Raw genomic sequence first — 22,702 nt, 5'->3', positions numbered from 1 at the left:
ATCAAAGACTAAACAAAAACACTTCTTTAAAAAAAAAGTTTTATTTTTTTCTCAGCTGGAACAATGAATAAAACACTCTTTTGTTCATTTGTTTCTCTTCTATGTTCTACTTGTTTCTCATGTAGCTATGTAGCTGGTAAAAATGTAAGTGCACAATAAAAACATGGGAAAAAAACAAAACCTTGACCAAAGATGATTCAAAAGTTTTTAGGTGTCTTGTGGCACTGTGCATCTGAAAGTTTGGATATTACAGTGGTGCAGGGCTGAGGAGCACAGGGGACATTCTCTAGGGATTTTAGGTATTCACGACACTGGGACCTTTTACTTTGTTCTCTTTTTGCTGATCTAACTTCTTGCTCCATGCAATACTGTTACTTCCTCAAGTAACGCTTGTTTGAAAGCATTAAAACATTTTATTTATTCGTCTATACATGAGATGATGAGAATATCTTTTGTATACGCTGTCTTCTGGACCTACTGATAGTTTCCATTAATTTGATGAAACTTCCATTATGGAAGTTGTTAGAGCAGTTAGTATGAAGGCTGGAGAAAGTGTGCCAAGTATTGTGATTGCAGTACTTAGTATACAAGCCTATTAAATACTCAGATGTTTGCTGTTTGCTACATGTTAGTGTTGGAGTGGTTGTTTTGGTTCAAGGCTGCAGTGCAGACATCTTGCTCCTGGTGCTCCATGTCAAGTGAGAGTCCGTGGTAAAGCTCATGTACTTTCCCCAGAGTTTCCTGCATGTCTTCAGGGTAACGCGTCTGTAGTTCTTCATTGGCAACATAATAACTTTCGACAAACTCTGAGAAGTAGCGGCCCACCTCGGGGTGACCGATTTCCAGTGGAGCAGAGTGGGGCTCCAGGTTCTCTGAGTAAAAAGGACAATTGACACAGTATATGAATAAGCTGAATATCGTGAACTTGACAAATAGATGCTAATGCTTTAAAATGTTAAACGTTTACTCTGTACTGAGCCTCTGACCTTGTGCAGCATAGCGACATGTTCCGTCCTGCACAAGAACATTGTAGAAGGGCTGGTTGGCGCCTTTGGACAGCTGGTGGACTCTCATTGTTGTGATCCACTCCTGACTCATAGTACATTTGGGGTCCCAGCCATAAATGACACAGTTATATCCAGACCTGAAATTAAACACAAACCATTACAATAAAATTAGGCCCAAAAACACAATGTTCAAAAATGAAAGGGAAACCTTTTATGTTTCATGATGAGCCCAACTGAGTACTGTACTTCGAGATGTTCTGGTGCACTGCGCCGCTTCAACTCAGGGGACACAGGATGCTTCTTGTGCTGAATGTGTTCCAGAGTGTGTTGTACCAAGTACCCCACGGCCCCATGCTGAGAGGGGTCTAATGCCTGAATATGTTGGAGGATGTCTAGCACCTGGGAAGAACATTACACAACAAATGCACCACAAATTATGTACACACCAACATCATACTTTAATAATTTGGAGTGAAAAATCATTGAAATCATTCTATATCTATCAAAAGAATAATAATGGTTGGTATTTAGTGTAGTATTGTTTACCTTTTCTGGCCAAATTCCCAAGTGAAAGTAGAGGCGAGCCTGGAGAAGCAGATACTGCACATTATCCGGATTGATTGTGAGGTAGAGGTCCAAAGAGTCTCTTAAAAGCTGGTACGATTTCTCATTGCCCTCCCTTAAATCAAAATCTTATTTACACATTTCTTCTAATTGACTAATGAGGAAAAAAATCTTGATTTAGAGTTAAGTTTGGTTTACCCCCTTTTGCCAATGTTGAGTAGGTTTCCCACCATCCTGAGGAGCACCTCTGTAGTGCTAATGGCATTGTAGTAATCTGCAGACACCTGATGGCCAATGAGGTACTCGCACTCCTTTGCAGTCAGCTGCTTTCCTTTTCCAAAGGCATCGATGTACACAAAGTCATAGATGTCTTCACTACTGTGTAATAAAAGAGGCCTAGATCTGAGATCTGAATTTACTACAGCAAGCATTAGTGTTTGTACACCGGTGGTACTGTTGTATGTGGATATACTAACCCTCCTGGTCTTTGGCACCAGCGCAGTAAGAAGTGATTGGGAAAGTTAACAGGTTCCAAATGGACACCCAGCTTGTTAGCGAGTGTCATGTAGAGGACAGAGAGACTGATAGGAATACCTGTACGACGTAGTAGCACCTGAGGGAAAAAAAAAAGGTCATGCCTGTAATTAAAGTAATAACAATATGCAGTTTACTACATATTAATATACATCTGCAATAATACCTGATGAATGTAAGAGTTCAGAGGATTGTAGTAATCGAACTCATTGCCTTTGAAGTGAAGCTGCTCATATAAGACAGAGTTTAGAGCCCATAGCATCTGCCTCTGGAGTTCAGAGTTATCTATAGTAAAACAGGTGCCTATAGAGGAATTATTCAGAATATTTTAAAGAATAAACAATAACAAATGTTTTTGCATACAAACCTTGAGCACAACGAAGGCTGGGGTGGGAAGGATTCTTAAGTCTTAACATTTTCTTGACTTTCTCTATCATTTCATCAAACTGCACTGATATACCTTCCAGTGTCACATCAGCCAGGGGGTTACAATACTGGTCCACCAGAACAGCCCCTATGGTTAGGACAAAGTAAGATAAACGTCTTATAATTAATACAATTATATTTTATCTATCATACCAATAGCAAATACCAAATTAGATTGTGCTTTACCTTCAAGTGCTGACTGCTGTTCTTCAGGCTGTTCCAAGAACGTCTTCAAACTACGCAGAATATTTTGCTGCCGAAGGAAATATAGAATTTTCCTTGCATAGTACTTCAAGGTCAGGCTTTTCCTGGAGAAAATGAAATGCAGCAAAAATAGATGACATTATAAATTATGGAAGTGTATCATTGATTGCATGATGTTTTCTGACAGCTCTCTGATGCGTTGACTCACCTTTTATCGGTGTTGAGGATGAAGAGGAGCTCATCCTCACAAAAGTGCTTAGGCATTCCTAAGGACTCAATCTCTGCAAAACTGTCCCCCAATACCTGCCCTACACATGGCTACAATACAGATTTCCAAGTTAGATTACAAGTCGAAAGGCATAGAAAAATATGACACAGTAAAAATGAAATTACTACTTACAACCTCTGTGAAGAATCTTTTAGAGATTGATTCCACTGTCCCTCTTATTTGTATCCCAACTCTGTGGCGAGTCTTGTATTCTTTAAGCCAGTCACAGCACACATTCTGATGATAAAATCTCTGCAACCTTGGCCATCTGTGGATGTTTAACATAGAAAATATTTTGAGACTAAATATATTATTCCACTGTAGCACTGACAAGCAATGTATATAGCATTTAGTCCGCAGTTTTAGTGAAGAGTTAGCTTAAGCATAAACTGCTGCACTTGACTGTGTCTGGTTACAAGGTCACCGATTTAATTTATTGCGTAATAAATACAGACTTGACACTGACAGTTTTGTTCAACTCCCAACACTGATGGAATGTCCCGTGCTGAAGATGGCATGATATTTGTCAAATGTGTGATACATCAGCAACATGGTGACATAGAGCAATAATGAAATCCCTACGTGTAGATGCATAGTGATCTTTTTCGCATAATATGCTGCAAAAGAGGATATTTTGCTATTAACTACTGAAGGTTAAACTAAAGGCAAATGCCATAGCACCTTAGTTTGTACTGGTGTTCCCAGACCTTCCCCCTTCCATGGCAAACGTCGTGTAGCCGCTTGCAACAACAGGAAACGTAACAAATGTCAACATGATTTAAAACGGGAAAACAAAGGATGTGTTCAATTAACTCTGTTGGCAAATCGGTGAGCTTTTTAGCATGACACTCAGAAAAAATCCCGTTAAGACTTGGCTGCCCCTCTACGGCTACAGACGTCGCCATCTTTACTGTTTACCCCGATTACCTCATTCTTCTGTACCGCCCCTTTATGGCGCAAGGGGCGTGTCTACACGACAGATAAGTCCTCTGATTGGTTATTCAGAAAAGGAAAAGGAAGTTGTGTTGCTTTTAAAGACTGCTAAAAAATATGTGTTGTATGTTGTAATAGCGCCATATAAATGCAGCAAAACTGTTAAAAATAAAATAAAACGATGCTAGATAAAATTATAATAGTAATGGTCGATTCTAAATAGTAATATTTCAAATCTGTCGGTTACAGATAGACGTATAAGTATAAACTTATTTAGTTAATAACCAACATTGCCAAAATGTTGACAGTACTTGAACACTGCTTATCTTCTAGTTAGTTAGCTAGCAAAAAAAAACTTTAGTGAAAAGTTCACTTCACGTCTAAGGTCTTTTAGATCGTTCTTATTTTGTCAACGTGAGGAATCAAACATCTGCGCTGTATCTATCAATTCGTAATGGCATTGTTTGATGTTAATTCAGTCCCAAACTAACCTGTAGTTTATAGTTAGCAGTTAGCATTGTGTTTAGTCATAACACAGTATTAAAAGGATATCACAGGGAGGTGGTTTGAGATGATGTAAAATAATGCCAAAATTTGTTGATGTTAAAAAGTTGTCCTTAATGCGGTTCATATTTCGCCTCACGTTTACTATTAATACGAGTATTAGATAATGTATTGATTGTAAACAACACATCTCATTCGCACTATCATTTTGTATTTCAAGCAAATTTAATAATGGCAAGTGCCTTAGCAGCAAAAATGGGATTTAATTCTCTTTTGAGGAAACAGGCTAAGAACTTCAGCGTAAGGATATGCACCATGGAGTCAGACATGGAGTTCAACTGTGAGGTACGTGTGTTGTTGCCATATTGTAATGTTTTTGCCCAGTAGGGTACATGTAGTGCTTGTTTGGTTCAGCCTGTTACTGTGTCACACATAGTGTTACAACATGTTCCATAGTAACTTGTGAGACGAATCACACATTCTTTAAAAGGGGAACAATACAAGTTCGACGCTAGATGGCGCCAAGTGAATACATTTTGCTTCACTGTATTCAAGTTTTGTTTTAGTTTTTTTTGCCATTTGAAAACGTGTAGATAACCTTGGAATTATTTGTTTGCTGTTCTTTTGACGGTAGCTCTCAAGAGTAGTCATTTGGCATGTCATTTGACTCAAAACCATGACTGCTTTCTGCTCTGTGCTTAACTTGGAGAACCTATGCAGCTGATAATTTTACTAGAATGGTCTTCTTTTTAATGCTGGATTCTGTTTTAAATGCAGGACAAAAGAAAATGATAATTATAAATTATGGCATTGTTCTGTTTGAAAACGTACGGTCATTGCCGCCAACATCACAAACAAATTGTTCATCTTGGTAATGTAAAGCTTGGATATACAAGGTTTATCACAATCATATTTAAGTTTGAAAATCTGCATATGGTGGGTTATACCAACCTACATGCAGGTGGGATTACCTGCATTTATAACCTAAAGGGGAACAGCATTTGGTGACTCTTAAGGGAACTACTGCTGTTTGGGACTTATTATTGTACTTTCCAACCGAGATAGTTACAGACTCTACAAACATGTTCTGAAATACTCTGGGTTCTTTATACAGTGCTAATATGTGTGTGTTCTTCTGTTTTTGGATGTGTTTAAAAATGTACGCCAAGAACTGAATCTTGATTTAAAAATGCTATTTGCAAATATAATCAGTTGCAGTAATCATACGTATAAAAATACCAGACATTGTTCCAAAAATCTGAATATTTTTGTAACAATGTCTGGTATTTTTATACATATGAATATGCTATGGGTACGAACATATTTCTTGTGTAACATATTTCAATACATGTTTTAAGTTGGCGGATTAATAAATATGGAATACATTTTTTATTATAATTTTATACAATAAATGTATGGTCATGAGATTTGGGTAATGACCGAAAGGACAAGATCGCGAATACAAGCGGCCGAAATGAGTTGGCTGGGCGCACCCTCCGAGATCGGGTGAGGAGCTCAGTTACCCGGGAGGAGCTCGGAGTAGAGTCGCTGCTCCTTCACGTCGAAAGGAGCCAGCTGAGGTGGCTCGGGCATCTGTTCCGGATGCCTCCTGGTCGCCTCCCGCGGGAGTGTTCCAGGCATGTCCTAGTGGGACAAGGCCTTGTGGAAGGCCCAGGACACGGTGGTGGGACTATGTCTCCGAGCTGGCCTGGTGTCGCCTCGGGGTCCCCCCAGAACAGCTGGAGGAGGTGTGTGTGGATCGGGAAGTTTGGGCATCTCTGCTGAGACTGCTGCCCCCGCGACCCGGCCCCGGATAAAGCGGAAGAAAATGGATGGATGGATGGACAATAAATGTGATTTTTCCTGGTGGAAGTCTCTGTTCCTGCTTTTCTGCAGTTGTATTTAACATCTCTAATGCTTAGCACCTCTCGGCTCTTGCAGGTCAAATTGAAAGGAAAGGAGCTTTTTGACCTTGTGTGCCGCGCTCTCGGCCTGAGGGAAACATGGTTCTTTGGGCTTCAGTACAACGTCAAAGACACCGTGGCTTGGCTGAAAATGGAAAAGCGGGTGAGTGACGAACTGACTGCTGTATTATTACACTGGCTTTGATTTCAGCAGAAGGCTACTCCTGATCAAATAAGTCAGTTGTGTAGGCTGCATCTATATGACGCTTTCCAGAGAGCCCCCGCTTGAGGTTGAGGGCGGGTCAGAATTCCGCGGTACAATTTGACTTTTAAATATCAAAATGCAGCTCTTTTACCAGGTTTTTAATATCTTCATTACTGGGTAATCCACATGAAGCAAAATTTGGCACAAAGTTTAATGAATTCTCTCTCAGTAGTAGGAAGTCAAATAACTAAAGATATAGTGAAAATATGGCACTGGCTATGATTGTCGTTTGAATAGACACAATAGATTTGTGGACCACATTTTATTTGGAGATGTCTTTAAAAAAACTTTTTTTTTTAAAGCGGATTGTTCAGAAAGTAATTATAATAAAGTCATTAAAGTGATTGTCTGGAAGTCTAAATGTATTACAGATTTTATGAAATGTGCACAATTGACCACCTTGTCTTGCAAAGTAATAATATGTATTTATTATTTTTTGTAAAGTCCCTCCTTCCCGGATCTCAGCAACTAATCAGAGTCTAGTATCCTCCCGCGTTGACCAATGAGACGAGGTTTTCCTGTGAACCAGCCTGTCAAGTCCAATCAGGAGGGAGGGACAGGAGCTTGATCATTTTGAAAATTTTGTTCCTGCTCTCCTCTTTTTGCAAACCAAGAAATGGCTTTCTGGTTAAAGAGGGGAGCAATTTGATTGTTTTCCAAATTTCAGTCTCCTCACTTAGCAAACTTACAGACTATCACTTTAATATTATAATATCGTCGATTCTACTATGACGTGAACGACCCTACTTATTGATTGGTTTATTGATGTAGGTTCTGGATCAGGAGATACCAAAGGAGGAGCCGATCACATTTCAATTTTTAGCCAAGTTTTACCCTGAAAATGCAGAGGAGGAGCTTGTGCAAGACATCACACAGCATCTCTTCTTTTTACAAGTGAGTATCAGTGTTCACAAAAACTACATTTTGTCATACATACAGTGACATATAGTGACTAGACATGGCTTTGCCCTTCATCAGTCAAAATACATATGGTTGGTGTTGTTTATTGTCAGTCAGAGTAACTTTTTTTTCCTGTGTTTTCATGCCATTTTCTTGGACTTTCGTGAATATCACAATTTCTATATGATTATATGTTTTGTTTCACACAATTTATGGTGTCATTGAAAATCAATCAGACTTTTTCTATCAAACAGTTACTTACTGTACTCAAGTAACATTATCTACAAGTACTTTTTAACTTTTGCTTGAGTAAATATTTGGGCACTACTTTTTATTTGTGCTTGAATCAAATTATGTTATGTAACGTTACTCTTACTTGAGTAGTACATATTTTGGCTACTCTACCCACCTCCATTTATAGTATAGTTTATACTGTAGTTATGCTCCAGAACTTTTGCACATTTTGAAATGATCAAGCATGTTTTTTGTTTTATTTTTCAAGCTATGAGTGATTGGGCTGTGCTATAATATTGTGATAACGATGCTTTGGCGAGAGATTGAGCAGCCTTTAACGTAACCTTTAAGTCTGTATTTGCCCTTTGACTAACCAGTAAAGTCAAAGTAGCTGGAATAGGTTTTTGCACCCATGCATGAAATCAATGAAGGAAGAGATCTGAATGAATCCGAATCCTATTGCCAGTCAATATAAATCTAAACATACCGGCTCTCATACTCAGCTTATTGATTGACTAATTTTGAAAGAATGAAACATATTCTACTGCCATTTTCTTACTACTATTCTGCTCGTGCTCTTCTCATCCAATTCCTGCCAAAAGACGGCTCGGTCCACAGACTTCCCGAAGGTTTCTATCCTGAGCACCCTGTAATACACTTTTTCCCATTGTCCTGCTCTGATTGTGTGCAGCCATGTGGAATCAATGCACAACATATTACTGCTGCCCTTTCTTTGCTCTTAATACCCTCCCAGGAATCCCTCCAGACACAGCCACACCGTTCCCTCGGCTGGAGATGAGATTTGTAACCGTGCTGCCATCATTTATTTCTGCCAGCTACATTTATCAATTACCAATTAGGCTGTGAGTGCTCCCTTTACTGGCCCATTTGATGGCGTATTCTCTATGGGATCAGGTTCCCTGTTTGTGTCTTGTCATATCTATCCCAATACGCCTGATTGGTTTCATACTTGTAGACATGCAGCGTGTATAAAACGCCAATCAACATTTTGTGCCTTTAACCTTGTGATATTTCTTTCCTTGTCAAAAATATACCTGAAGTTGTATCTCACTTCATTTACGCAGTTTTGAGTAATCCTCTTCACTTTGTTTCTTTCTTCCTTCCAATTCTTCATGGTTTCCATAGGGCATTAAAAGGCATTAAAAGTAACTAAATAAATTATGCCAAAATGAAGACCTTAACTGTCATTAACAATCATTAAATCAGATTAAAACTGGCATTAAATATACATTTCTTAGAAAATATATACATTTTTTGGGAAGAACCCACTCAATGATTGCTCACTCATTGTCAAAAACACTAAAACTATGGTCTAAAACATGTTCAGCTGCAGTTCTTACTAAAATTTTACACAATCTTTTGCTCAAAAGTTGCCCGTTTTGACCAATTTAGTTTTGAAATTCAACATTTCCCCTCATTCTCCTGTTTGATTGAATGTTTTCAAATCTTGCGAAATGAAATATATGTATATGTGGCGTTAAACAAATTGTATTTAGGCATTAAAATGGCATTAAAAAGCGTTAACAACTTGCTGCTTTGCTACAACATAAGTTTAACACAGAGCTGTCCTCCACATTTTTAAAGCCCAGAATCCAATATTAGATTTGCCATTCTGTTAGCAGAAAGGGTTGTTTTCACTGTGCCATTCCCATGAGTGTCTGCAGAGGGAGCTCCAGGCAAAATCCCGACCAGCTCTGGTCGTGTCTCAGGGCCACTTGAGTTGAGTTTGACTTGTGTTTGTTTGAGTTTTACCACATACTGTATTTAGTCTGTCTCCTAGTCAAGAGTTCAAAACACTCAATCCCCAAATGCTGATGTCATGAGATGGCGCACCTCCGTTTAAAAGTCCGGACACCTTCGCAGGACTTCATTTGAGTGCTCAAATTGCCTTCACTACAAAACATGTCTCGTTAATAGCTTACATCTGTAAGCCACAAAACGGATCACTCACCCTTGGTTCAAGCTTTTTATTCAGAAATCAAGGCACAGGACTGAAAGTTATTCTAAAAGCCACAACAAAGGCATTTGGATAAACCCTCTTATTTACGCTTCACCTTCTTGCTTGTTAAATTATCATAAGCTTTTATTTATTTGAGTGGAGAGGCAAGTTAGCCAACAGTAAAAGTGTCACACTGCTACAAGGGCTGACGAATACAAATGCGTTCTGCCCTGATGTCGCCGTTACTCGGCTCCCATTAATTCCAATAATGCCAGGGGGAGGGCCCGCATTCAGATAGTGTCACGAGCATGACAGCGGGATTAGTGCTTATCAGAAATGATCACCGACCTGGATACATACACACACAGACACACACACACACCGACACGCACACGCACATTCACATTAGACAGCACAGCCAAACATACGCCCCTCTTTACCCCACAATGTGCACCGACAACGCAACCTCATTTGTAAACCGCGTCTACTCACTGACCTCTTGGCGCCTGAAGCGATTAGCTCCAGTCACCTCTAGCTCCACACCTTTGTTAGCACCACAACAATATATGACAGCATGACTGGCGCCGTAAACAATACGTTCTGAAGTTTTAAATTGGTCGCTTGCATAACTTAGAAGTGCAGCCGCGGGGGCCCCTCCTGTAGCCCCTCAAAATCCCTCTCTTGAGTTCCGTGCAAAGTTTGTGAATCAATTCCACGGGCAGGTGACGGGAGTTGAGTTAGTTGCACCCGCTGGGCAGAGTGGTTTTAATCTGCAGGGAGCTTGTTAAGGGGATTGCTGCCCGATTTAAAAAGCAATGTTATTACTGGGATCTATGACAGTAAAACCACACTCGCCAAGTGCTCAGCCTAAATGTCTTGGCGTAAGAGAGAAGTTGCGAACATGAAATTGGCTATCCCGTGGACAAACAAATTATATTCACACCGGCAACTTTTTCCCTCTGTTTTTTTGCTGCTTTTTAAGCCACACACGTTTATGTTCTGTTTGACCATGTTTTCCATTTGTAGAACCTGGATGGAAGTATTGACTTGTTTAATCATTTCTACACGTTCTTACTTGATAGGTGAAAAAGAAGATACTCGACGAAGAAATTCACTGTCCACCCGAGGCTTCTGTCCTGTTGGCCTCCTATGCCGTTCACGCCAAGGTTTGTGCACTCATCCTTTCCCATTCATTTAAAAGCAAGGCAAGTAAGCACATAACATCTCCTTTGGTGTAGCGTAGAATCCCTTATGGACAGTTTGCGAGTGTAAATAAAAAGAGGGAGATGAATGATGGCATTAGAGGCACATCATCAGGAGTGAAAATGCCGCCGCTGATTTAATATCGATGTTGTGTCAGATATTGCCTTATTGCACTCCAAACTGGCCTTTTCAATTTGTTTTTTCTACGATTGTGAGTTGTGTCTTGCTGTGCCAAAATAGAGTCAAGTGGTTGGCAAGGAACTGTTGTTATTTGTTAGCTTCTTTTTTTTTTTTTTTGGCAAAAAAAAAAGTACAAATCTCAGTCAGACCACAGTGATTTTACAAAATCCTGTGGCCTCTTGCGATATGGATATTGCGTCCCCTATTATTGCAATAGCAACAATTTGGTGCAGCCCTATGCAAGGCTTGGGCAAAATTAATACCACAACTTACCGGCTAAGGATCAAGCAATCTTTTACTCCAAGTCTAATCACCACTCTGCAATGGGCCTCAAGCGAGCGCTGTGGTTTTGGTTGAAGGATTTAATCTCTGAGAAACTCCAGGAGATAGATGGGCCCAGGAAGGTGCAGCTTTCTGACAGATGGACAGGCTCCAGTGAGACCAGAGCGATGCCTGAAAGATTTGGCCCACAGCCCTTTGAGGCACGTCTTTCCCAATGCCAGCTTAGAGCTTAGCGTAGAAGAAAACTCTGATAAATAGGAATCAGCAAGTCAGCCCTCTCCTGACCGTCTCCTGCTCCATCAACTGAGTCAATTGCAGCGTTTCTTTGTAAATTTGCTTTCCATTTTGATTAGTGTAAAGTGGTATTGTTAAGCTAAGACAGGTACTACTTAAGCTCTCTGGTGTGGAGAAGATGTCTGTCTGTTAGTTTATCAAAGGTTTGCTCTGGGAGCGTGTGCTGTATCACAAAATAAGATCTACTGTGGCTTATTTTTAATCATGAGCCTTAGGAAGAGTGGCGGCACTTATGTTTGCAAGGCAGATTCTTAGATGACAGACCATCTCTATCTTCAGAAGATATTTTTTTCAGCATGTAAATCATAGCTCCAGACAGTAAGCAACAGCCAGAAGAATTTGCAATTTTAGCTTGTGGCAATACTGAATTATACCATAATGATAAACAAGCAGCTAGTGTTAGTACTTAAAATGCACCCATAGAGAAAATGGTGGAAAAATAAACCAATCACAGTCCCATATACCACCAGTATGCTAATATTCAAGGTTTCTGCGGGGCATTAAAAGACATTATACGATGGTCAGTGAGACTTCCAATGCTAACTGGCATACATTACTTTTGTATAACAGCAGTTAAGGCCTATTCATACTGCATAAGACATAACCATAGACTGTATATATAAATGGACAGCTTCTCCTCACTCCTCCCCGTTTACCATAATGACCACGCTCGTGCGGGAATTCATGGCGGATTTACAAACTCCTCCTCCCCAGCTCTGACGAAGCATGTCCCTAAAAAGGACATAATGGCGGGATTTTCACTGTAGACTCCGCCTTTGCGTGACGTGTAGCTCGCACAGCTCCAATGCTAACAGTCCGGCCCTCAGTAAGTACGAGATTATAAAAATTCTTCTTACGAAAACCAGCCTGGTCCCCTTATTTATAACTAACCCAGCGTTATCACAGGAGGAATATCTAGCTCTAGATAGTTCCAAAAAAATTGGGACCAGGCTTTAAAGTTGTTTTTAACGTGTCTAAAGTCCAATGCTTTTCAATGGGGGACCAGCTCAGGGTGCAAGAACAAAGGTCTTATATCTTGTGAAGTAAGAATGAGCCTTTAGTCCGGTAACAGTTAAATCACGTCCTATATCGCTCCACTATATCGCTCCACTACATCGCTCTGAATAAAAGAGATACTATTATCATTTGGAATTAGTTCCCCTATACTATATATAAAGGTTTGCCATTTTTGGCTAAACTGATGTTAACATTTTGGTATTTTTAACGTACACCTCGAGTGGGTTTTGGGAATTTCAAAAGGGATATTTTGAGACAATGCAGGGCAGACATGAACACTGGGTCATTAGGGGTGTTACACAATAGTAGAAGTCCTTCTAGTTGCATTCAGTTTGATTTAGAGTCGATGACGCCCTAAAAACTGTCCAGTAACTAAAATGTCTCCAATAAAAGTAAGTTAGACATGGATTTTCAAAAACAAGAAAATTAAAGCTGGGAGAAGTAGCAGAATGAATTCATGTAGTCTTTGCCTTTTCAGGGCCCCAAAATCTTGAAAATCCAAAAAAAACAAAATCTTGTTTAGCGCCAACGCCCTGGTGACTATGAGGAAATTAATATTTTCTCTTAATCTTTGATTAAGATGCTCTGTTTTGTCTGGCCTGCTTGGCACTCTGAGAGAAATGGCACAATTAGGTCTGTTTGTCTGGCAAATGAGTGCAGCCATTAATAGCTCTTATAGAAGCAGAATCCTGATGACTTGTTGATCTTCTCCTTTTAATTTAACGCTATCAACGCATTTTAATCATGGCTGTGACTTAATTATTCCCACTGCTTCTTTTGTGTTCTACCCCCCTCAAGTGCTATAAATACACCCCACCACTGCAACTGCTATTTATATTTTACCATACTAATACCACCATCATACCCAAACAACTAACAACTAACAATACCATCTACAATGTTACCCAATAGATTTATTTAAAACATGCTTGTACAATGCAGCTCACATAGGATGTTATTAAGGTTAAATGCACCATGGCACCAAGATGTTGTTGACTTTCCTTAATAATTTGCCAATGAAAATCTTAAGAAGGCCAAATATTAGAATAAGTGTCAATAAAGTGCTTCAATATTTCTTCTTCATAAGACGGGAGATCTGGTTTAAGGACTCTTGAGACGTTTGGCCTCAGAGAGTTGAGTTCACTTGGTCTGCAGTGCTTAAGGTAATTTCTCATTTGTATTCCGGATGTGTATTGCGCAGAAGTGCACAAAATTTCAAGCAGCTCTCTGGAAAAACACGCTACAGAAAGAGCCATTGACAAGATGGTTGGTACCCTTAGTGGAATCTTGTTTGAGGCACGGTGAAATGTGTACTGTCAAGTGGTTTCTGACAGACAAGAGTGACCCCCCCACTCTGCAGCTCTGCAATCTTGAGCAACTAAAATTTCAGTAAAGTACAGCACTGAATCAAAATCATGTTACTCTAAAAGTAAAAAGACAATAAAACTATATGTAGCAATATCAAACACATATGTACACATTGGGGCAGCAGAGGGATCATAGGGGGTAGGGGAGAGTTCAGCTTCCTGACAACCTGGTGGATGAAGCTGTCCATCAGTCAGTTGGACCTGTCACTGATCTAAATGCTGTCTTCTCCCAGAGGCAATACTGATATCAGTTGATACTGTAGATGTTGTCATGCATTATTGAGGCTTCAGAGGCTTCAGTACTACAGTCGATGTTAATAAAGGATCAATGTAGTCAATAACTGTCAGGACAGAAGTTTCTTTCCTTTTTATTAGAATACTAGTAGTTGTAAAGCGCTTTTCACATGATAAGTCACCCAAAGCGGATATCACCTATAGCAACTAATGCCAAAGTGGGGGGCCTCCCAGTTGACCACACTTAATTTACATTAAAATTAATGAAATGGGTGTTTGTATACAGTAATTATTTCAATATGCCTGGCTTAGCCTGGCTATAATCACTATTGTTTGTGATTTTTCTTTTTTATTCTAAAAAAAGTATGTAGAAAATGAGATATGTTTTGGAAAATGTGAAAGCTTATTACTGGGGGCCCCGTGGTGCGGATTGATAAGGGAACTTTGAGAAGCGATGATCTTCAATCGTTCTCAACCCTGTTGTAAAATTGCGACTAATCTCAATAGACGAGCCGACAACTTTCCTTTTTATTTAAATAAAGAGTGAATTGTATTGTGTTTATAATCTGACTAAAATGACCTTCTAGAAACAATTGCATAGTATTCTTTGTTGTTTCTCTTCACTCTGCAAAAAGCTGAATGGACAGCACTATTTTTTAGGACTTTGAATTAGCAACCTACTGTACATACCTAAGTGACACAGAAAGTAATCACGAGCATTAATGTTGATAAAGAAGAAGGGAAAAATAAAAAGAATGGATGCACATTTCTTCTTCTTTTACGTCAGCCAAAAAGGTTAATGCTGCTCACTGTTTTATTGGACTCGCGATGAGAGTACAACCAACACAACAATGGCCAAAGTAACAGAGCTAAATTGACTGGTAACTGGTGAGACATGTCAATTTGCCCAAGCTGTGCGGAATAACAATAATAATAAAAAAAATGGAGGACAAACCAACCAAATTGACCAGACAGCACACATTTGCCAGTGGGTACTTTTTGCTGCCAAGTTGCAATTAGGAGGCAAGGATTATATTGACGCATAGCTTTTTAGAAAAGGTTGCAGGCTTGATGTCAGTCTGCATTTGAGAATTGCTGACCGAAAGATGTCATTCACACTGCTCGGCTGTTCCTTTGGGGTGCAATAATATCTCAAACCCAGAAAGAGATGGGAGGAATAGGAGTCACTGAGGAAAAACAGAAGGACGTAATTAAATGGCTCTCGGCTCTTTTCCACAGCTCTGTCCACTGTGCAGGAGTTCCAGCCTGTTCAGCCCGCGAAGCTAATTAAATTCGGAGCAGTTTAGTGCTGTTTGCAGACACACAAGTTTAGTAAATGCATTTAATAAACTGGATTCTTGCAAAACAAACAGAAAATTGGTCCAGTCACTTAAAAAAATAGTGTAAAGCAATAAATTAGGACAGAAACACCTTAAATATTACTTTGTCTAAACATTTTTTCATCAAAGTCTTACTTTCTATTCATATAACCTACTTAAGATCACATAACCTACTTTTACATACAGTGAGAGGAAAAAGTATGTGAACCCTTTTGAATTTCTTACAGTACATTTCTGCCGAAATTGGACTTAAAATGTGGTCTGATCTTTGTTAAAATCAAGAGAATGCGTAAACAGTGTCTGCTTAAATTAATACCACCCAGACAATTACATGTTGCCATGTTTTTATTGGCCATAACATGAAAACATTCACAGGAGAAATTCTAAAGGGTTCACATACTTTTCCATCCCACCATATATAATGAAGACTGCTACAAGTAATTCATGTTCCTTAAGTCAGCGTCGTTAATAAAGTATCCCTCTGGCATTCACACAGCACTCATCCATTCATATCTCTCGTTAACCGCTGTACGATCTGTGTCGGAGCTGTATGATGATGAATAAGTAGTCTCCTGCTTCTCTAATAGCATCATTTACATTGCCACACAACAACTGGGCCACTCGGAGTGTAATGACCCAGGGGCTGTCAAACCTCCATTCAGCCTCTATGGTGCATTTTTCTTACTGAGCTGCAGCTTCTTCCCAGAGGGGACGCAGTATGGCCTGTTATCAATGAGAATTGCCCTATATGCTTTTAGACTGTGGGATTTTTACAATGTGAAATAGAATTTTGCACGTTGTAATTATTATTTTGTACTTTAAAAGAACTACAAAGACAAATAAAAATCTGGAACCTATGTTTTGAGTAGTCGGTAGCATTTTTTACAAACATTTGGTTTCACCATAGACCGTAACAAATAATAGACAACTCCTCCTCAACTCCTCGTACCCTGCTGTGAAGGAGCATGTTCCTTATAAGGGCATAAGGGCGGGATCCTCACTGTAGACCATTGGCCGTTGGCTGCTCTGCTTTCCGACCGCGACACTCGAGGCCGCCATTGGTCCCCCATTGCTGTAGTACCTCCATATAAACCCCTAGTCTCCCATTAGAAACCATTGCACTTTAGACACATTAAAAACAACTTTAAAGCCTAGTGCCTAATTTTTGGGAAGTTTCTACAGCTAGATATTCATCCTGTGATAACGCTGGTTTAGGTACAATCAAAGGTACATAGGGTACATTTTAGAAATCTTGCATAATTCATGAGGGTCTGATTTTGATCGAAAGATCAAAGTCAAAGATCCTGCTCTTTTGCCCTTTTTAGGAACATGCTTCGTAAGCGCTGGGGAGGAGGTGTCTGTAAAACCGCCGTGAGTTCCCCCTCGAACGTAGTTATTTTGGCAAATGGAGAGGAGTAAGGAAGAGCTGTCTATTATTTTTACGGTCTATGGTGTAGACTCGGCCCTTGCGGGGTGCGTAGTTCGGTCGTAGCCATGCCTGCGCCATTCGCTCTAATGCTAACAGCCTGTCAATCAAAGTCTGGCCCTCATTAGTATACCAGCCTGGTTTCTTTAATTGTAACTCACCCAGCATTATCACAGGAGGAATAACTAGCTGTAGTAAGTTTAGGAAAATTAGAAACCAGGCTTTAAAGTTGTTTTAACGTGTCTAAAGTGCAATGCTTTCTAATGGGAGAAGCAGAGCAATTCACCCTATTTTCTATTTTTGAGATATGTTATTGCTATTGTGTTATCTGCTGTAAATGTGTTTTAAGAAAGTGGTATTTCCATTATCAACAGCATTCTAAATGTTGTGTTTGATTTCAGTATGGAGACTATGACCCCGGCATTCATAAGCCTGGCTTCTTGGCAGAGGAGGAGCTGCTGCCTAAAAGGGTAAGAATGCACTATTCCTTTTCTGTGCAGTTACTGATTGTCAACCTGCGCTCGTGGTTATGTATGTGGCCTGGTCTATTTCAGGTAATTAACTTGTACCAGATGACTCCAGAAATGTGGGAGGAGAGGATCACGGCGTGTTACGCACAGCACAGGGGTAGGACGAGGTAAGAACTACTGCATTCATTTGCACGCTGACGTTTCACTGCCACATCTTTTCAGCTTACATAAGAGCTTACTACGTTTGTCTAAATGTGGCTCATTTTAACTGTGAAATAAGTGACTCAATTCTGTCACTATAAATAGATGCTGTTCAACATGTTACTATTCACAAAGTTTGGGGATTTTTTTTTAATTTTTTGCCTAGTTCCATCCGATTTTTTTCCCAGGGACATACTTTCCTTTCTTTCTTATACTGGTTATAATGCTTGCAAATCACAATAACTGCCATGTACAAGGTCAGTGAGCTAATTAGCAGATAATAAAATGATCAACCACTATACCTTTTATCAATCTGTGGTACTGAGAGAAATAAACAAATTGCAATCGAAAGTTTTATCATGTTAGCTGCTCATTTGCATACCCTGTCCCTCGAGGGGCTTTTGAAGAGTAAATGGAAATTTCCACAATTCCCCGCGGCACTGACTTATTTGTTCTAAAGTACATTTTTTCTCAGCTCTAAGCACCAGTACTAGAAGATAAGTATCAGATGAGTCATTGTTAGTTCTGCTCAAAACCAACAAGAAGAAAGCTGCTAATCCTCAGAGTTTGGTAACGAGCAGGAGAGTGAGGCTTATGGAGAAACAAAAAAGTGCAATACATCAACATTATTGTTTTAGTTAGAAAAGAGAGGGACTTCTATTGGAGATTTTTTACAATGGAAGTCCAACCTTTCATACAGCAGGGAAATTGAAGATGATAATGCACCAAGCACATCATTACATAATTGATCCAAACAATGCTTCACCAAAGAAGGAAAGAAATATATTCTTTGCATTGATATATTGCTCAACACTGCGGATTAGAGCAGTGAGTTTGGACACCTCGGAGGAATCACAAAGCAAACAAGTTTATTTGACTAATAGTTGATTCTTTTTTGGATTTATATTGTATTGTTAAATATTAAAGGGGGTATTATACAAAATGGACAGTGTTGTTCTCTCATCAAAAACATACTCGAAGCTGTGTTTCAACCCACTCGCTCATCTTTGAGTAATCGTTGAATGTTTGCCAGTGGCTATTCTTAGCACCGCTGCGGCAGCTCCCAAAAAGATCCTCCATCGGTCCTATATATGCAGGAAGAGGAAAATCTTTTGCTAAGCTTAATCCTTTAATTGCGAAGTAAAGACACTGTACTAGACACTAAAAAGATCCGCACAGCTTGTATGGGAGCACAAAAGTGACGTTTTGGGCCTCAAGTCAGCCCTTCTTCAGACATAAAGCAGGAGAAATCACCTGTATTTGTAGTGCCCCTAATGAGGTCACATGATGGAGAATTACAATTAAAAAAAAAATTCTCAGAAACAAAGATACCTTTGTGCAGTTTTCTTACGTTTTCCACTTCATTGAAACAGCTGCCCAGCGAGGGTAAGAAAGAGGTGGATGGGTGGTGGCTGCTTACAGTGAGATCGATCATCAGGAAGTTGGATGCTGTTTTAATTCAATATTGCATTTTTTAACCAACAATGTGTGAGATAGTGATAATAAATATGCGTTTGAGATTATTACCAAATACCTGCAAAAAGCTCTTTAAATGCAATATCCTACAAAACTTGAAAAACAATTGAATACAAAATTGGAGGCCGCAGTTCATCTCATGGCCAGCGTGGGAGCCTGAAAACATTTGAAGACTAGAGGCCCCAGGAAACATCTTTGACAGGTTGAAAGGGTTTGTCAGGCCATATGTTAAAATACAACATTTGAGTGAGATTGTACTTATACATTGTGCTCCTCTCTTTTTCTATGGGATTTAGTGTTATAATGTGCATGCTTTAGTAATTGTAATAGAAAGTGCATTCAGCAGTAGATCAAAGTACTCTGGCCAAAACCGCAAGCGCATCATCTGTGCAACTCCAATCATTTACTCTTTCACTTAAGTCAGTACTGCTTATGCTGTTTACTTGGATCACTCGTTGGCTGCCTGTTAAACTTTGATGAGGCTAAATCACCCATTTCTCACCATACGCATGGAAAAGACAGTTATTAAAAGTTTAGAAGCCAGCATGCCCCGCTTTCCACACAACCATCAAAGTATGCTAATAATCATTTTACCCCCTTCTGTGTTGACCCTGGAATCTGCCAATATGCTAAGCATCACCAGTAACAAGAAAGCTAAAGTCTGTTCAGTGTTTCTTTTTTTTTAATCCCAGCATAAAGCGTCTACTCTTCCATCATAACCTCTCGAGCCCTTTACAGACTAGAGTTGTTCGTCTTTGCTGCCCGCGTTTACGCCCTCACAAGAGCCGTGCGGCAGATTTTTTTTTATAGATCACTCGACATGACAGATGCTGCGCACAAAAGCTGCGGAAACAAGGTCTGATCTTTTTCTTTTTTTTTCCTCCCTCCTCCCACCCTCTTTTCCTCCCTCTCCCTACATTCCCCTGGATCCCTTTCAATCCCCCTCCCTCTGTCTGTCTTTGAAACAGGGATGAAGCTGAGATGGAGTATTTAAAAATAGCTCAGGACCTGGACATGTATGGCGTCAATTACTTTTTAATCAGGGTGAGCCAATGCCGCTTCGCTGTATCATCTCAAAGTAAGCCAATATGGGGGATTAGGCAGTTATGGTAATGTCATCGTCGACGGGAACCTGCAGTCTGCCAACTCTCTAGTTTCTGACACATCTTTTCTTGTAGAGTTTTGCTATTTATACATGTTACAAAAGCAGAGAAATCCAATCGGTAAACTAACTCAAACAGCATAAAATGTCAATGACCCGGAAACTTCCTTGAATAAAGGTCAAGACATTTCAAAATACCACCATGAAGTCAACCTCAGCTTCACCGTAATGCACTAAAGTAAACAAGCAAAGACTGTAGTGTTAAGTGGATTGTAAAATGTATATAATGTATATAATAAATGAATAAATGGGTATTTGATTAGACTATTAAACTTGTTTTCCTCTGCTGTCGCTGATCCAGAATAAAAAGGGAACTGATCTCCTCCTGGGAGTGGATGCCTTAGGTCTACACATCTACGACTTGGACAACAGGCTGACACCAAAGTGCTCCTTCCCCTGGAACGAGATCCGCAACATTTCCTACAGTGATAAGGAGGTGACGAAATCTACAGTATATGTTGTGTGTTCTTAAGACCGTTCATTTGCTGCATTTCACCGTTGGCTTTTCTTTGTTTAGTTCACCATCAAGCCTCTGGACAAGAAAGCCAATGTTTTTAAATTCAACTCCTCACGGTTAAGGGTCAACAAGTTGGTGAGTTCCTCAATACAGTAAAGTGACAATAAAATCCAATTAGCTCTGGCCTGTGAAACAAGAGCTCATAGTTTCATAGTCTTTGGGCTGTCTCCCAGGCAATTACTGTAATACAGCCAAGCAGAAAACACCGGCAGCGTATAGCCTTGGAATCAAGAAATGTCTTTACTTTAAATTGTATACTTTTTATCCAGCCATACATAAGTCATGTCCAGAGGAAGCTGTGTGCGGCAAATGAATTTAAAACTAAAAGAATGATAGTGTGTCACTTTCTCGTCAATTAAGTTCAGAGAGAAAAGACAAAAGCCAACATACATGCAGCATGCAAACCCAGACCAGAAACCAAACCAAACAGATACTGTAGGTTGTCATGAATCATGTAGGTCCAGGTTGCATGTTGCTATGTCACAAGAGCAACAACATTTTCTTAAAACTCTAGTCAAAGTAAAGCAACAACGCTTCTATTCACCCTTTTCAGGGCCTGGCACCATCTTGTGTTATTGGTCAAACTGCAGGTATAACCTGAGATAATTTACATTATTGATGTAGCATGCAACCTTTCTGACAAACCACTGTGTAAATGTATTGCGACATGTGCTGGTGTTTTGATCACTTTTCTGTGGCGTGGAGTGTGCCCTGCGCTCTTTAAAACTAGTGCTAGAATGGGACTATATTCTCTCTCTCTCGGGACATGGACCACAGTGGGAGAAATAGTTTGTTGTGCTGCTTGTAGCACACCACGCCTCTGCCGACCCCTTTTTTTCTAAGCTACACCCTCATGTTTCTGGCGAAAGCACTAGGGCACTGTTGTTTGTACACAAGATGCGAACTTTGTCTTGAGCAACGCTGTTGTTGCGCCAGGTGGATGATCGGGCCCAACGTGATCTGAACTAAAGCCACAGTGTCCCAGTGGAGGAAAGAGTGATGTGGGGCTGTGGCAGAGAGTTCAGCTGATGTTCAGATTACTGAGGTGATTGTTTTTGTGTGTAGATCCTCCAGTTGTGCATAGGAAACCATGATCTGTTTATGCGGAGAAGACGCGTGGACTCATTGGAAGTTCAGCAGATGAAAGCGCAGGCCAGAGAAGTGCACGCCAGAAAACAGGTACAGTTATTCGTAGCACCATCTGCTGATGCGCACCTGTCTTTTCTTCTTCTTATCGGACTTAATGTTGCTATTGAAAGGTGGAGAGGCAGCGGCTTCAGCGAGAGAAGCAGATGAGAGAGGAGGCGGAAAGGGCCAGGGATGAGCTGGAGAGGAGACTCATGCATCTGCAAGACGAGGCACAAATGGCTAACGACGCATTGGTAAGATTCAGCTGAAAAGAAAAACTAATCATTCACATTTTCGTTGGAGTGAATTGACCATTTTTTTTTATTGTGTTGGGAACATAACTCAATTAAAGCATAGTAAATTGCTGTTTTTAGATTGTGATGTTAGTTGTATGTCCTTTCCCCTCTGATGCCGCTGTCCCCTCCCCAGCTGCGTTCCGAGCAGACCGCAGACCTGCTGGCTGAAAAGGCTCAGATCGCGGAGGAGGAGGCCAAGCTGCTGGCGGAGAAAGCTGCTGAGGCAGAGACCGAGATGCAGCGAATCAAAGTGACTGCCATCCGCGGCCAGGAGGAGAGGCGCCTCATCGAGCAGAAGATGATCCAGGCAGAGATGCTGGCGCTGCAGATGGCTGAGGAGTCGGAGAGACGGTAAAAGGACACCAGCATCTGTGGGATGTCTCTGAACCTCATTCAAAATGAACCT

General features: G+C 40.2%; 2 protein-coding genes across 5 annotated transcripts in view; one reads left to right on the top strand and one right to left on the bottom strand.

Annotated features, from left to right (window-relative positions):
- Positions 1 to 61: 61 nt before the first annotated feature.
- On the bottom strand, positions 62 to 3,935 carry fbxo21 (F-box protein 21). Of its 2 annotated transcripts, none has more exons than XM_079565644.1 (12): positions 3,685 to 3,935; positions 3,136 to 3,271; positions 2,944 to 3,053; positions 2,718 to 2,839; positions 2,473 to 2,619; positions 2,272 to 2,408; positions 2,048 to 2,184; positions 1,770 to 1,949; positions 1,554 to 1,686; positions 1,216 to 1,406; positions 987 to 1,144; positions 62 to 872 (listed from the first exon to the last, which is right to left on the bottom strand). In XM_079565644.1, the coding sequence occupies exons 1-12, from the start codon at positions 3,906 to 3,908 to the stop codon at positions 622 to 624; spliced, it is 1,926 nt and encodes a 641-aa protein (XP_079421770.1). In that variant the 5' UTR covers positions 3,909 to 3,935; the 3' UTR covers positions 62 to 621. The 2 variants fall into 2 exon arrangements, with proteins under 2 accessions (XP_079421770.1, XP_079421771.1); XM_079565645.1 differs by having other exon boundaries at positions 1,770 to 1,946.
- Positions 3,936 to 4,337: 402 nt separating this feature from the next.
- The window catches only part of nf2a (NF2, moesin-ezrin-radixin like (MERLIN) tumor suppressor a), a 31,233-nt gene continuing 12,868 nt past the window's right edge, over positions 4,338 to 22,702 (top strand). For 2 of the 3 annotated variants that reach the window (XM_079565617.1, XM_079565616.1), the window contains exons 1-12: positions 4,388 to 4,785; positions 6,382 to 6,507; positions 7,381 to 7,503; positions 10,786 to 10,869; positions 17,448 to 17,516; positions 17,601 to 17,683; positions 20,162 to 20,237; positions 20,657 to 20,791; positions 20,873 to 20,947; positions 21,938 to 22,051; positions 22,132 to 22,254; positions 22,430 to 22,647. In XM_079565617.1, coding sequence (XP_079421743.1) covers positions 4,672 to 4,785; positions 6,382 to 6,507; positions 7,381 to 7,503; positions 10,786 to 10,869; positions 17,448 to 17,516; positions 17,601 to 17,683; positions 20,162 to 20,237; positions 20,657 to 20,791; positions 20,873 to 20,947; positions 21,938 to 22,051; positions 22,132 to 22,254; positions 22,430 to 22,647 — 1,340 coding nt within the window. In that variant the 5' untranslated portion in view covers positions 4,388 to 4,671. The other variant, XM_079565618.1, reaches the window with a different exon arrangement.

This window comes from Gobius niger, assembly GCF_951799975.1.
Source record: "Gobius niger genome assembly, chromosome: 1".
NCBI classification, from domain to species: Eukaryota; Metazoa; Chordata; class Actinopteri; order Gobiiformes; family Gobiidae; genus Gobius; species Gobius niger.
This window is presented reverse-complemented; position numbering and strand designations above follow the sequence as displayed.

Excerpts from the sequence above, each read along its gene's own strand:
- fbxo21 (XM_079565644.1), bottom strand. The coding sequence starts at position 3,908 with ATGGCGACGTCTGTAGCCGTAGAGGGGCAGCCAAGTCTTAACGGGATT. Across the intron at positions 2,840-2,943 it reads ATCCTCAACACCGATAAAAG|GAAAAGCCTGACCTTGAAGT; the intron begins GTGAGTCAACGC and ends CATTTTCTCCAG. Across the intron at positions 1,407-1,553 it reads TGGGAATTTGGCCAGAAAAG|GTGCTAGACATCCTCCAACA; the intron begins GTAAACAATACT and ends TGTTCTTCCCAG.